We start from the raw sequence: 15,841 nt of genomic DNA, 5'->3' as shown, positions 1-15,841 counted from the left end.
AAATATAGATTATTGTGATTAAATTGTTTCGGTCTCAATGTTAAAAATCTAAATTTAATTAAACCAATTAAATAAAAAATCTACTATGTTATTAGCAATCAATCAACTAATTGCTACACTTAAAAAATCAAATATAATATTTAACAATTGATCATTTGACTTGATTATACATAATCAATAAATATCAATCTCAATCTATGATAAAAACTTTGATTATTTTAATTTTTATCAATTTATTTAATATTTTATCTTGTTTGATTTATTTTAATTTTATTTAAAAATTCGATGGATTCAATTAGATAAAAAGGATCAATTTATTTTATTTCGACTTAAACTATTAGATTGATTCACTTAACTAATTATTCACTTTTATTAATAGGGATACTAATTTTTTTCCGAATTTAATAGAAAATTTGATATATGATTCAAATGAAAAAGGATACGAATGGATTTTTGGACACAATTAAATAAACGGATAATAGGGTATAAGTATTTGGATAATCGGATATGAAAACGAATCTAGTAGTCAATAGCAAGGACGAAGCTAAAGAGAGGGGCCTCCTCCTCCTCCTCCTCCTCTAATATCTAACTCATGGTCGTCTCTCCTCAATATAAATACATATATTTCTCTCTCTTAGTATGAAATTTCTGACTATGTCCCTATAAAATAATGATTTTTTTTCTAGAGCTTACTAATTATTTTTGTTGATATTTAATTTATTTTAATTAAATATGATTAAGTTAGGATTATGTTATAAATATTTAATCCATTTCTTAAATTATATATTTTTGTAGATCTACTGTTAATTCTAATTTATTTTTATTGAGGTGGGATGAAATGAAGAAAACAGACATACAATAACTCGATATAAGGATGAATATTTAATCTACCATGGATACGAGAATAAAAGTTAATATGACAGGATATAATAAATAGAGATGAAAATAACAGATATAGAATCTAATCCAAATCCGACGCTCATCCCTGCCTATTCTATAATATGCAAATGCAAAAGAGATTAAACTTGGGAACGTAAACTTTTGTCCACATTAGCTTCTGCCAATGCGAAATACAGAAGAAAACTCAAACCATAAATTTACTGTGTATACCAATGTAATTCCGTACCTGTGCGAATTAAGATTTAAGAATGAAAAAAATGTTCAACCAAATGAGATAAGAATAAAAAAAAATAACAAAATTTGATAACATTAAATTTAGAATAATCAATCAAACTCATGAAAATTTTCTATCCATTGTTATAATAAATCAAAAAACGCTCATAACAATCGATCCATAAATCTAACATTCCCCGTTACAAATTTCATTGGGGAAAAAAATCTTTATAAATATATTATAATTGAAAATCAAATCGTAGATATCTAAATGACAACTGAAAGATCTTCCACTGTACTATAGCCTATCTTAAGAATAAAGATCTTTGATCCGTTGTTTTTCGAACCACATGCATATCCTATCTTGAAACAATACAGGAAAATGTAATCATCTATCCAACAAAAGCTGAACGAAAAACATAATATGCTATCAAATAAGCCATAATTTGCCTTCTAACACAAGCAATTGGCTTGATAATGAAGATTTTGTGTAATCTACAAGAATGCTTGAGATTACCACTGACTAGATAGTATCTAATACAACTATGAATAAAAGATGATATTGTAAAATGGAAGTTTTCTGAACAATGAAATGAACAACACAGGTGGATGTGCTGTGACAAAATGATGAATACACAATTGTCCCTGATATGCCAAGTCACATAGAATCAAAATGCATTAGGCTTGCGAGCCTTATTATTGGTTCATAAGAGCAAACCATGCGTATGAACAAACCATGCACACAAGGACATCAAGAGCCAAATGTTTGGAGCCACAATTTCCCAAGCACCCGAATGACAAATAATGATGAATACACAAGGAAGAGAGGGAGAGGAAGAGGAAGAGGGAGAGGGAGAGGGAGAGGTGTATTTATCGTACAGAAAAAGGAAAAAAAAATCTTCTCTCGTGATGTAAAAACAGAAGACAACAGATCCGCAATGCTACTGCAGTAATTATGCTAAAATGCATCCCAATTAGTAGTGCCCTTTTTCGGGCTGTGGTTGTCTGAGGATTTGAAAGGTCCTGAGCCAAACAAGTCAACGCCATCGAAACTGGAAAAGCCCCCGGTGTAGTCTGCTGTGCTGCGCATGGAGTCAAACCTAGCGAAGCTTTCTCCCCTTCTGTGGTCAAATATGCTGCTCATGGAATCAGATGCTGCAAAGCTTTCACCCCTGCTGTAGTCAGTTGTACTACGAAATGAATCAAACCTTGCAAGGCTATCACGCTGACCAAAAGAACTGGTATCATGCGTGTTGAAGAAATCATGTTGGGAGAGGCTATTGAAAGAGTGGTCATCTGGTGCCTCTGAAAACTTCGGAGAATAACCAGAGCCGTATAGTGGTGTGCTTGGAACAGAATCAAAGAACGGTCCCTTAACACTTGCAGCACTAGGAGAATCTGTCTTGATTGGAGGAAATAAACCAAAGTCATCGGATCCAAAGGAATGTTTTCTTTGCACCTGATGATCGGCCTCCTGAGACAGAATAAAAGACATGAAAAAAAAATATGAACCAAGACACACCTCATAAAATGAGTAAATAGCAGTCAATTCCTAATTATGTCATCACAATGCTTTACCTTTGAATTGTAGCTCCAGACAGAATCAATATCATCACTACGATCAAAAGTAGGACCCCATGAAGGCTCAACAGCATGCTTGTCATCCAAATTATAAGACTCAGCATTCTCATGATCACTGAGGAAGAAAGAGGTATGCTCAACAAAATATACAAGTTTGTGGAGTGTGAAAAGGAATACAGAAAGTAAAAAAAAAATGCAGCCATATTTATTTACCAAATGATAAGAGGTAGAAAATTTGAAGAGTCTGTATGCAATTTTATATTCTTTTTATATGACTGAGGCATCAACTTCTTCCGTTTGTAATTTATAGTTTTCATGTGTTACAAAGTTTTCCAAGCAAAGATCAGAGTTACCTGCTATTCTCATCTGCATGGGAAGAATCATCATGTCTCGCATGTAATGGGTGAAGGTCCTTAGAATTTTCCATAGCACTTGATCCCGGATCTGCATGACTGTTATTAGTGTTATCAGATCTATCAAGATTAGTTGATCCATTTTCAGTAATCGGCTTGACAATGGTAGAATTTGATGGCTTCACAGTCTCTTCCTCAGCATCTGAAAATGTTGCCACAGTCTTGTCCTCACCATCTGAAAATGTTGCCACAGTCTTGTCCTCACCATTCAAAGTTGCTGCTTGCAACCCCTCCTCTGTTTCATGTTTTTCATTTTGAACTTCTTGGGGCTTGGGCTTTTCAGTGGGGATAGCCTTTTCCACTTCTATTGTAAGCTCCTTTATAATAGAAAATCCTGAAAATGAATAATTAAGATAGATTAGCATATTCAGGGGGCGTTTGGTTTAGGGTAATAGGAGTGGGGAATGGGAATGAGAATCATTGATTCCCATTGTTAATGTTTGGATTATAGGAATAGGAATACAAATAAGGGAATGAATCCTTGAAATTGGATAATAACTCATTCCCATGTACCTCCCCTTCAATGAGTCATTACCCTATTTTCATCAATCAAAATATTCCCTTATTCCAAAAATACCCTTGACTTAAAACTAAAATTTTCTCCATTAATATCAAATATCAAAATATATTTATTTACTTTTTCTTTCATATCACTTATCTTTCCTTATTCTCTCTTATCATATTTTCTCTCTCATCATTTTATCACACACTTTCTCTCTCCTTAATCTCTCCTATCACACTCTCTTTCCTCTTTTTTTCTCATTACACTTTTTCTCTCATCATACTTTCTCTCTCCTCAATCTCTTCCATCGCACTCTCTTCCTTCTTTTTTTCCTCATCACACTTTCTCTCTCATCATACTTTCTCTCTCCTCAATCTCTCCCATCACACTCTTTTTTCTCATCACACTTTCTCTCTCCTCAATCTCTCTTATCACACTTCCTCCTTTTTTCCTCAACACACTTTCTCTCTCATCATACTTTCTCTCTCCTCAATCTCTCTTATCACACTTACTACTTTTTTCCTCAATATACTTTCTCTCTCATCATACTTTCTCTCTCCTCAATCTCTCCCATCATATTCATTGCTCTCTTTTTCTCTCACCATACTTTCTCTCTCCTCAATCTCTCTCATGACACTCTCTCTCCTCATTTTTTTCTCACTATATTTTCTCTCTCTTCATCCTCTCCTATCATACTTTCTCTCACATCATATTTTCTCTCATCATGCTCTCTCCAATCACACTCTCTTTTTTTATTTTCTCTCACCACACTTTCTCTCTCTTCATTCTTTCTTATCACACTTTCTCTCTCATCATTCTCTTTCATCATATTTTTCTCTCACATTCATCTTTCTCTCACATCTAATTTTTTCTCTTATTTTCCTTTAAGGGTAAAAAAGGAAACTTTGATTTATTCCGATAGAAGATATACAACTAACCAAACATTGCTTTTAAGAGTGATATCCATGCTCATACCCATTCCCATTCCACAATACAATGATTTTCATTCCGATTCCTATTCCTAGGAAAGAACCAAACGCCCCCTCATATTATTACGTGCACAATTATGGAAAATTACCAAAAAAAATAGATACTCAAATATTGTAGTTACAAGTGACAGGATTGGATCATATATAGGAGACATTTTCAGTGAACAAACAGTTATATTAAGTAATTACACCAAAAAATGCATACAAGCTAACAAAGATTAACCATTTTTATGTTATTAATTTGGCGAGATAATTGAGATGTGAATGTTAGCATGAAATTTAGTAAGCCAAACTAATGTGATATCCCATTACTACATATATCAAACAATAAATCAACGACTTGTTTTGTCAATTTAATGAGTGTACATGAGCCTCACCGGTAGAAAACCAACTCTCAGGGGGATTATTTTGCGGGGAAAAAATGCTAAAGATTCAAGATCATAAATAATTATTCCACAACATCAAACTGAGAAAATCTAAAAAAAAAATGGAAATGGTTAATTATACTGAATGTGAGATATAGTTTGCGTTAGATGTGAATCAGTCAAAATCATGTGCACATAATGGAAAAGACAAATAGTACATATTAATTGAATATGTATAATAGAATACTTTCCTTGAGAATAAAACTAAGAATATGTATAATATAAAACTTTCCTTGAGAATAAAACTAAGAGCAAAACAGGATTTTATGGCTCCTATCTAGCACTGAAATGCTAGAGGGTTGTACAAAAGAAGTAATATAGATAATGTATAGGAGAAACAAGAAAATGTAAGGCAAAAGCTAGAAATGACACTGGAATAACCCTTATCATGCTAATTCTGCTCGTCAGACGTAGTTTATTCCAACAATATAATATTACACATTATTACTAGATAATCAAACACTATTTGATTAAGTTCCAAAAATTTAGCAAACTGACTAAAACATAAAGGAATTAAAGAACAATAAACAGAACTAAAATGCCCATCATAAAGCATTATGCCAATGATAAAACACTGGTACAAAAAAAAGGTGGATACAAACACTATCACTTGAGCAATCATATATTCTATTTTTCATGCTCTAAACAAATTCTTTCATGGAAACGTAATGAAGCTAATTATTTGAAAATCTAATGAGACTCATGAAGCATAAGCTATAAGAAGTCTGAAAAGCTACACACACTGAAAAAATTTGTATTCATAAAATATTCATACCAATAATAGGCACAACATAAATTTGGTTGAAAAAGCTTGCCGACAGAATTAACTACTTTTGATCATGCATAAAATCTATTAATTCTAAGATGAAAATGAATTACTAGCAGTATAATTATCTATGTATTCTTTTATATCAGTATTCAACTACAAAGTTAAATTTTCCAAAACAATGTCTTATCATTAACAAAAAATAAAATATACTCAAGCAACACATATTAAATGGGGAGAATAAACATTATTACCCTCACAGGTAACTAAGATTTTAGACAGCACTAGAATTAGCATTTCTTGTTTTGAGAATTTCAATAATGTGTATAATTGAGATCTTTGACGATAAAGTTTTGAACTACAAATTCCTAACTGGTATGGCTAGGGCAACATCCCATGCAAGGATTAGAGATACAACACAGCCACACAGTTAAAAGTAATAAATCCTAATTAGTAGAATTACAAACACAAAATCCATTTTCAAATCACTTAGCATCACATGGAGCAACAACAAAGCATTTCATTGTAATAACAAGTCAACAAATATTTACTTATGACCATACAAACATGAGAATTTGTCAACCTACCATCTTCTTCAAATTTGTCCCAGTCTTCATTCCAATCAGCAGACCCTTCCTGTATGCCAGCTTGCCAACCTTAACAAAATGACAGAAATTTTTTTGCCACGTCAGTACATTACTAGAAACTTAAGCAAAGGGAATTAACAGCACTAGAATTAGCACTAGAATGAATAGTCACCTCCAGTTAACTCAATGAGAAACCAATGCAAATATCATAATCTTATGGTTCAATAAAATAACGGAGCGGAACAATATGAGAAGTCAGCAAACTAGGAATGTAGAATAAAAATAACTCAGAGAATATCAACAAATCAAACCTCTATCTAAGTATGTAGCAGGTCATAATCATTGGACTAGAAAAGTGAGAAGCTAAGGCATCAGTACCCAGTCAACCTTCCCAACTATCCACCATATTAGTTTGGCATCATCACTATCTATGAAAATGTATATATACACACAACAATATGCATATACCAAAATATATACACTGATATATACTATTATATTATATAAAATTATTATATATATAAGCCAATCCATGTGATTGTTAATAATAGCAAAGCTGCAAAGGCTAACTCATATGCTACTAACATAGAAACACAAGGCAGCAGCCCTTTAAAGAAAAGGGAAAGATGATTATACTCATCTGTGTTGAATGAAGTATAATCCTTTTATTCATAAAAAAATGATTGACGATTAGTCCTTGTTAAAGGTGAAAGTCAGATTTCTTTAGAGGTGTCCAACTTAGGCTCTGCTAACACCCATAGCTCCACTGAAAGATGACGTCATACCAACACAGGTTCACTGGTTTAAGCATTATACATTATCGAACACATTATAAAATTTGGGCCTTCCAGAGCATATATAACTGCTACTAAATGAGTATGTCTGTCGCAAGGATAACCTAGTCCATGCCATCACAAACAGAAATGAGTAATTCAAGCTTACATATATAAGAACAATATAGTTTGGTCTTCAAACTCTTTTACTTACAGAACCATTTTTAAGTAATTATTTAAAACTATATTAAAAATATTTGATATTTTACCTAGCTCTTACAAGTAAATTGATGTGATGAACATATAACACAAAAAAGAACAAAGAATTTGAAGTGGACCAATTTAGTAGGGAAAAATAATTCATCAAAAATCCAACACTGGTATAGTTCAACAGCTACTTGACTTTGGATTAATCAAGAAAATACTCTAACCAAGACAATATACAATCTGTGACATTGTATCAACTATTGACGATCTAAACAGTAGACTATGAAAACCATAAACACAAAAAGACTCATTGCAACAACTTTCTAGAAATTTAAATTGCAACATTAAAGAAAATAGTGTAAGGAAATAGAAAATAAATTTATCAATATAAGATTACCAAAAGGAAGCTCCACCAATGTAGTTGGTTTAGCACACAATCCATATTGTTTGGATCTTTCATTTAGAATTTTTATAAGCTCCTCAAGGTCTTTCTGTATATGATCAGCTCGTGCCTGGACAACCGATACACGAATGAACTAACTTAACTGACTTGAATATATACATGTAAGAATAGTACTAACAAAACTTACCTGTAGTGAACCATCTGCAGTTTCTCCTTGTTCAATTTTTAATATTGCATTGTAAATTTCCATTTTTTTCTCCTGAAAACAACTCAGGGTCAAAACAAGGGGAAAAGGCAAGAAAAGTTGGTCTAAAACCTTACAAACTAAGCCCCTATTAACACAATACTAAGCGAAAGTACACCTGAATATCATGAAAAGTTGCCTCTTCAATAGTTAACTTTGAAGCCACATCTCCAAGTTGCTTGCATTTTTGTTCATATCTTTTGGTTAATGATTCAGCCTAAAAATGAAATACATATTCATAGCAGAATGTGAATACAAATCTCAATTGATAAAAGCAAGGTTTCAAATCTCGACATATTCTATCATTTTCCTGTGTAGCTATTGTTATTTTTTACTAAGAAACTTCAGTAAAGGAATTGCCAACATAAAAAGCTACAACGACAGATAACCAAAACTAAACCAAGAGAAGATAGAAACATTGTAGTAGAAGCAGCAGCGAAGCAAATGAAAAAAGAAAGAAAAGTTACCTCCCGTTTGTCAGCAGATGCCCTTTCAGTTACTTCATTCAATCTATTATCACACCTACTTTTGTAAAGAACCTAAGACAAATAAAAACCAATTTTCATTAGGATATCGAATATTAGGATTCATTATTGGATAATTGAAAGAAGGGGAGCCTTGGCGCAACGGTAAAGTTGTTGCTTTGTGACCAAAAGGTCACGGGTTCGAATCCTAAAAACAGCCTCTTGCAAAAGGTAGGGTAAGGCTGCGTACAATGAATCCTTCCCTAGGACCTGCATGGCGGGAGCTTCGTGCACCGAGCTGCTCTTTTTTTTTATTATTATTATTGGATAATTGAAAATGGCTTGAAAACCTCACTATAGCACTAATGAATGTGTTAAAGAACTTCAAACAAAACATATATATCCAAGTAGTTAAAATTTTCAGATTATTATTAATTTATCTACCTAGCATCCGATATGCTAGCCCCGTACTTTAGATTTCTAAGAAATTTCCAGAATCAGAATTTTCATTTTTCTAAGATGGCAATGCCTTTCTATTGACAACGATTCTCAATGATCTCCATGTGCCTTTTCCTATCAAAATTCAGTCCCAAATCTAAATCTTTGCAACCTTTATCAACTTAAAAAGAAAACCGAAAGAGTAAGATAAATGCATTAACTTTTTCTATTGACATATTGTGAATAAAAAGCAAGGTATTAAATTTTAGTAGAGTTTTTTTTGCCCCACAAGAGAAAAATTCAAACAAACATTTGGTATGTTTAAACAAATAAGGTTATTTAGAACATAATATTTCTATATAGCTCATGAGCTTAAACCAAACTTACATGTCATGAATCATGCAAAAGAAATCTAATATATCCATAAACATAAATTAATAATTCTTTGACTTAATAGTCCATTATCAATCAAATGCCTTAAAAATCTTACCGTTCATTGTGATCACAAAATAAAATTTGAACATTATTCTAAGAAACAATTCATATACTATTATAGTCCATTATCAATCAATAGGTACACAATACAACCATTATCACATGCCTACCCGCTAGCCACTTAGCGGTCGGTTATAAACTAATTCCGTGATTTACCTCCCTTCATATAACTTGAGGAAGGGTTGTGAGAGGCGTCTGGGGTGAGCGTAATCACCTTTTACTACAATTATCATATGCCTACCCATCAAAAATAGTGTCTATCCCAGAAGTTTCTCTGGTAGTGTAAAGAAAATACCATATATTCTCCATGATATAAGCAATACAGAAATTATAGTCATTACAACAATGTCATCTTACCAACGGACAACAATTCATTTCTCTGTAGTGTACTTAGACTGTTGAAACTTGAACCATATAAAGGATACAGATAGTTAAGTTACTAGAAAATTAGAAGTGTCAAGTAATTCTGAAAGAAACTCACAAGTTCTTGCATCTTAGAGCGGTAAAATTCACTTTTCTCTTTGGAATCTAATATTTCCTTCTCCAGGTCTTGAACCTTTATGCAAAAAGAGAAGTGTGCATTAAATTATATAAACAAAATTTTATTTCTCAATAATAGTTCAATTATAATTATCATAAGCTGATAAGTAAGCTGCTGTGCATGGGATACCCAGACTGTACTTAATATAGATCGATAACCAAGTGAGACTCTACTTGCTATAAATAAGTAACCAAGCAACCAAAGGAACTGAAATACATCCATCATAATCCATCACTGAAGTCATAATTGTGACAAATAGAGATCACAACAGTTATCTATAATCTTTGGGATATTACAAAGAGTTTTAGACTAATCAGCCTCAATCTAGAAGAGATGTAACTATTAAGTTCCCTTCATTGCTTTCTTTCTCTTTCTTATTATCTCCTTGTGTATATTTCATGAAATCAAAGTTACCTCCATAACAAATTCCCATAGGCTAACTTCTACCAGACACTAAAGATAGAAATACACATACTCATATATATCTCTGTTCAACTATATATATATTATCAGATAAGTATTTCTCTTTTACTAAAAATAAGGCAATAAAGAACTAAGTTAAGCCACTTATCACTGGTTGATTCTGTTTTTCTTTACTTTCTCCAATGAAGTGAGCTCTACAATAAAAATGATTCTAAGTGCATACTGCAATTGAAAATAAAGAAATATGAACTAACCTTTTTGTCTGCATCCGATGCCTCCTGAAACTTGGTGTTCAATGCACTCTGTTCTTCCTTGCTCAGCTGGTCAACTAGATATTTTTCCAACACTGGTACTCTTGACTTTTGTTGCACAGGCTCACCCGAATCATCAGCCAGAGGTATCCGTTTTTGCATGGGTGGTTTTGCTACAGTAGCAGGCATTGGAGGTTGTGGCATAACTAGACCTTGTATAGACAAGTGAATCAGAACGCACCAATGTTTAAATATGATAATGATGATTAATTATATGGACAAAGATACAAAAATATTTTAGTCTCAGAAAATGGTAATAGCTATGAGATCATGATTTTGTGAACCGTACCAGGAGCTGGCCGGCTAACGGGACCACCATATCCAGTCAAAGGCTGATTTGTTGCAAGTAGCAAAGTTTGATCAGATGCAATGCTACCAGGAAGCACAGTTGGAAGAGGACGTTTTTCATGGTGCCGCTCCATTAAATAGAGGGAAATGCAAAACTCCCTAAGAGAAAGCATACCATCATTGTCCTGATCAGATAAATCCCATACCTGTTTTAAGACCTCTGGAAATGCAGAAAATAAACATCAGTTTTAAGCCACAAACAGATAATAAAACAGAGTAACGTGACTAGAAGAGAGAACCTCTGCAATATACAAACAAAAGATTAAAAAATGGAGAAAAAAACAAAGGAAGCAAAGAGATATATAGATAACAAAAGTAGCAATTTAAGTAGTAGATTAAAATTAAACATAAGAAAATGTGATATAATAGCTCGGCAAAATTTCATAAAGTTTGAAAAAGATGAACACAATGAGTTGGTAAGATGAAGTCTCAAAAATGGAAATCTACAGTGCCTACCTCTAGGTAGTCTCCAGCTAAGGAACAAATTGCGCGCCTCTTCACCAGTGATTTTGCCATCTCTATCATTATCTACTTTAAAAAATATTGCAAGATACCTCTGAATATCAGATTGAGTAAATTTTGGCCACGGAAGCTGGGGCTGAGTGGAAGTAAAACCAACAATTCCAATTGAATCACTTGAAATAGTCATTGTTAGGCCACTTTGTTTTGTGTCTGGTTGATTTTGCTTGACCTGTGGTTGAGTTTGGTTCTCACCAGAAGGAACCAATGCCATGTTTTGCCAAGCATCAGCTTCATGCGCCTTTTTGATAACAGGGACATTATTGGAAGAGTTAGGTGTAGCACTTTCAGGAAAGGTGCCCAAGGTATTTGCTTGTTTTACCTGAGTTAAAGAAAACACATCACCAACATAATTTGAATCAGAAGAGAATCCGTTTCCACTCAAAACTAAAGCTTTTGAATCTGGTTGGGGTCGTAACACAGTAGAATGTGTAGGCTTTGATGGAATTGAGGCTGTTGTTGCTAGTGTATAAGGTTTAGAAATTATTCCAGGAGCTGACCCAAAGTTGGATACACCCAAACCATCTTGGTTTGCTGAGGGGGGGATCCTTGCAACCGATAGTTGTTGAGTTTCATGTGCAAAGGTTCCACTGTTCCTACCACTGAACCAATCAGTCGAAAAGCTTGGTGTAACTGAACTTGGAGGATGCATAACTGCCAGGTTATTTCCTTGCTGTAAAATTTGACCACTTTCCTTAAGCAAAGGTGAAACAGAAACCTGTGTGGTTTGAGGTGGCCTCATCACATGGTTTCCAAAGGGAACGGCATGTTGGTTAATCTCAGCATTTGCTAGTGGTGGTTGTGCCCTTAAACCAGTATTTTGATTAGTTGGTACCATGGCACCCATCTGAGAGGGGGGACTGCTGGCTGCAATGTTCATCTGAGATGGGGGGCCAGGAACAGGATTTATCTTTGGTGCAGGAATTTTAGCTGCATCAGGGATTTTAAGAACTGCCTGGACAGTCTCAGGTGTAAGCTGTATGCCTCTCTGTGCAACTGTTACAAGTCTCAGAGCATTGTAAAATTCTTCACGCCCAAGGAAACCAGCTCGTTTCTGATCAGCATACATCCACACCTGTATGAAAAGAATGACAGAAGGGAAAATAATTTCTTAGTCCTGCATAGGACCGTGCTGAACTAGAACACTAAACTAATCAGTAGATGCATCGAATTAAATATTTTGGTATCTTGTTTCTTCTTTCAAAATTATAGAATATCATGAGCTTCTCTACTTTGGTTGAGTTATGAATTTGTTTGATGATCCAAGTTAAAAACTTTGTCCAATACCAATACTAGGCATTGGACTTGATATCTGGCCTGAAATTATATCCTTATGTGGTATCCTCAAGGCTTTGAATGTCCTCGTGCTCATGACCTTTGAGCCTTGATTAAACCATCAAATAAAAAACTACCCTCATTAGCCACTACTAGCAAAGAAATCAAAGAGGTCTTCTAACAGTTTTCACAGAGATGTCCAGCAAGCAAAAATTACTAACCACTTCATTAACTCCTCATCCTCCTAGAGCACCATGCCTACCAATATGAGCATGTGTCGTGTGAATTGAGTCACTTCTTAACTTGAACACTGTCATTGGGGAAGCATTTCCACTTTAATCAATCAACTCATGGATCTAAAAGGAGCATCTTTTTTTGCCTCTTTGGTGAATAAATGCTAATGCAACTCACTTGAGTTCAATTTAGGCTAGATAATAATATATTTTGCCTTGTAAATCAAGGTTAAATGCATGAAAAGCCTCAAGTTTAGCAAGAATTAAACAGGTGATGTAAGAACCAGACCTCAAAATAAAATGAATAATAAAAAGAAATATAAAGATGAAATAGTACATGAAATGATTGTCAGGTTGGAAGGCTTCCACAGCCCAATCATGCGCAAATGCAGCCCCTAGCAGACAAAAGTGTGCACTCAGCCTGGGCAGATGGGTCTTTGCATTGCTTAGGGACCACAGAGTAGTGTCAAAACTTTTTAGCCTATGTCTTGTTGTTTTAGTCCTTGGGAACCATGACAGTTACAGTTTGATTGCCTCAAAGTGCAAGATGCTAGAAGCACTAGGAGAGGGATCTATACAAAGGGGACTGTATTATGTGTTCCAATGGCACTTAAAGTATTTATTGTACAGTCATCTATTTGAGAGAGGCATCTAGAGAGTGGATGTTTATTTTAAGGTGTAGAAGTGTGCCTTGAGCATTGTGCTGGCTGGGCATTTATATTGTTTGCTCTCATGTTCGATTATTTATCTGTGGATTAGGCATAAACTGAATTATATAAATCAGTCTCTTCTGTTTCTTGTCAGTCACCGTATGTTGCAAGTGGAGGTTGATTCCAAATGTGCACATAGTGTTTAGTAAATTGCTTCAATCAGTGAGATGGCTTACCCATCCTGGGTTTACAAGGTATTGATCTACAAAAGAGAGGATTGAAGCGACAGAGTAGTGCACACTGCCTACTTGGAATTGATCATATGAAGGTATCTCAGTGGAAATATGATTCTAGCAGATGTTGTATCTCTTAATCCCTCCATCCCTTTAAAAAATGATCTTAAAATTCTCAGTTACAAACAACTCGTCATCTTCTATTTTAACAATTATTAAACTACGCTTAATATTACTAAACTTAAATTTTATATATTCTATATTTACTCTACTAAGCCTAAAACTTTTCGCTTCTCCCGCCAAGATTTGAGTTTAGCATTTATGTTTCGGAGAAAATGAAAAAAAAAAAACGGATGGAACTAATATTTTGAAAGAAAAAAAAATAAGGCGTTTGATACTTTTGACGAAGAAAGAGGCTTGGTTGAGGAGAAAATGAAACATGCTAGAAGAAACATACCAAAAAAGCAAAAAGAACAAGAGTTAATATATTTAATGTGTGAACTAGGCATCTAGATCATTGCCTGCATCTGTCTTGTGAAAAGTAAAGCACGTATTCAAACCTAATAAGTCAATGAAGGCAAGCCCTCGGTCTACAGTTCAGTTCAAAGCAGGGTTTTAAATTTCATTTTGAGCCAATCGGCGCAGGCAAAACTCGTCATTTTGATGGGTGATCAACATGTGAGAAGCCTCAAAACTCCCAATGCAAGAACAGTTTTTTTACCAAGACATTGTTCTGGAGGTAAAAGGAGTTTCTAGAATAACGAGCTTTATTATGGTGTTTTGAAACCAATATGATACTTGGTTCCTTATTTGGGCTTTTTTTACCATACAATATACTCCTTGAAGATATGACTATAGCACTCTAATAAAAGAGTAAGGTACTGCCAATGGCAACAAACTACATTTAACAACCAATGCAGTGCAAAAACGACAATCAACACTAATATCTTGAAATAAACCAAAATAGTGTCAAAGCAATGCTTCATGGTAAATTTAAATTTCACTGTTGCGTGCCAGCATTCGGGTATTTTGGACATGCCATACTCCAGAGACGAAACAAAATAAAATCTAATTTTACAAACTCAAAGACAACAGGCAACAGATCTATCCTGATTAAAAGAAGTTGTTTTCACTAGTCAGTGAAGGAATTATAAGAATCGAAACTCATGAACGGTACCAGTTATATCAGAAGGATTCATAAAACAAAGCTACGAAACAATAAAGAAGAGATCGGATGAGTTAACGTCGAGAATCTGCACTACCTGAGCCAGAACATTTCTAGGCAAACCGGATCCTTGAAAGAAAGCCACCGCCTCGGCGCCGCTGATCCTCCCATCTCGATCCGCATCCGCCCTCGTAAAGTAGGCATCGAACACCCGCATGTCGACGACCTGATCCGGCCGCGCTGCCATTTCTCGGGACCAAATTGACCACGAGATCAAGCTCCGGTTCTCTGCAAGATCGAGGAGGAATAACTCGAGAGGAAGATCTCTTCAGGTTCCTCCGATCGAGGGAGGGCCAGGAGACCAAGCATGGAGGGGTTTCGCCCGACCAGGATTGGGAGACGGGGAACAGATTCAGAACGTGGAGTTATGGTGGCAGGTCATGGGACGGGATTCGCTCGATCGACGGCCGGGAAATGGGTTGGGAAGGAGATCACGCGATGCCATTGGATGGACGGCCAGTGATGGAGTTGGTGGAACATTTGCGTCCGCGCCAACGGCATCAGCCTGTTTACTACGGTTGACCGGCGGACAGCCCATGATTCATTGCCGACAAAAAAAAAGAAAAATAATAAGGAAGCAAAAATTATTAGAGAAATCCTCAATTGAGTCTATATACATAAATAAGGAAATATAATCCTCTATTCTATCACCATTATCTTTTTCACCTACATAAATATCTTCT

General features: G+C 34.7%; 1 protein-coding gene across 2 annotated transcripts; it reads right to left on the bottom strand.

The window, feature by feature from the left end:
• Nucleotides 1-1,673: 1,673 nt before the first annotated feature.
• LOC122007156 (epidermal growth factor receptor substrate 15-like) lies at nucleotides 1,674-15,514 on the bottom strand. 2 transcript variants are annotated; one of them, XM_042562960.1, is made up of 14 exons: nucleotides 15,196-15,514; nucleotides 11,865-12,617; nucleotides 11,480-11,783; nucleotides 10,965-11,183; nucleotides 10,619-10,827; nucleotides 9,882-9,956; nucleotides 8,471-8,542; nucleotides 8,122-8,220; nucleotides 7,947-8,018; nucleotides 7,754-7,868; nucleotides 6,377-6,445; nucleotides 3,048-3,441; nucleotides 2,692-2,809; nucleotides 1,674-2,587 (listed from the first exon to the last, which is right to left on the bottom strand). In XM_042562960.1, exons 1-14 carry the CDS (start codon nucleotides 15,343-15,345, stop codon nucleotides 2,072-2,074), a joined length of 3,165 nt encoding a protein of 1,054 aa, XP_042418894.1. In that variant the 5' UTR covers nucleotides 15,346-15,514; the 3' UTR covers nucleotides 1,674-2,071. The 2 variants fall into 2 exon arrangements, with proteins under 2 accessions (XP_042418894.1, XP_042418893.1); XM_042562959.1 differs by having other exon boundaries at nucleotides 11,480-12,617.
• Nucleotides 15,515-15,841: the final 327 nt, after the last annotated feature.

Source organism: Zingiber officinale, chromosome 7B (assembly GCF_018446385.1).
Source record: "Zingiber officinale cultivar Zhangliang chromosome 7B, Zo_v1.1, whole genome shotgun sequence".
NCBI lineage: Eukaryota > Viridiplantae > Streptophyta > Magnoliopsida > Zingiberales > Zingiberaceae > Zingiber > Zingiber officinale.
This window is presented reverse-complemented; position numbering and strand designations above follow the sequence as displayed.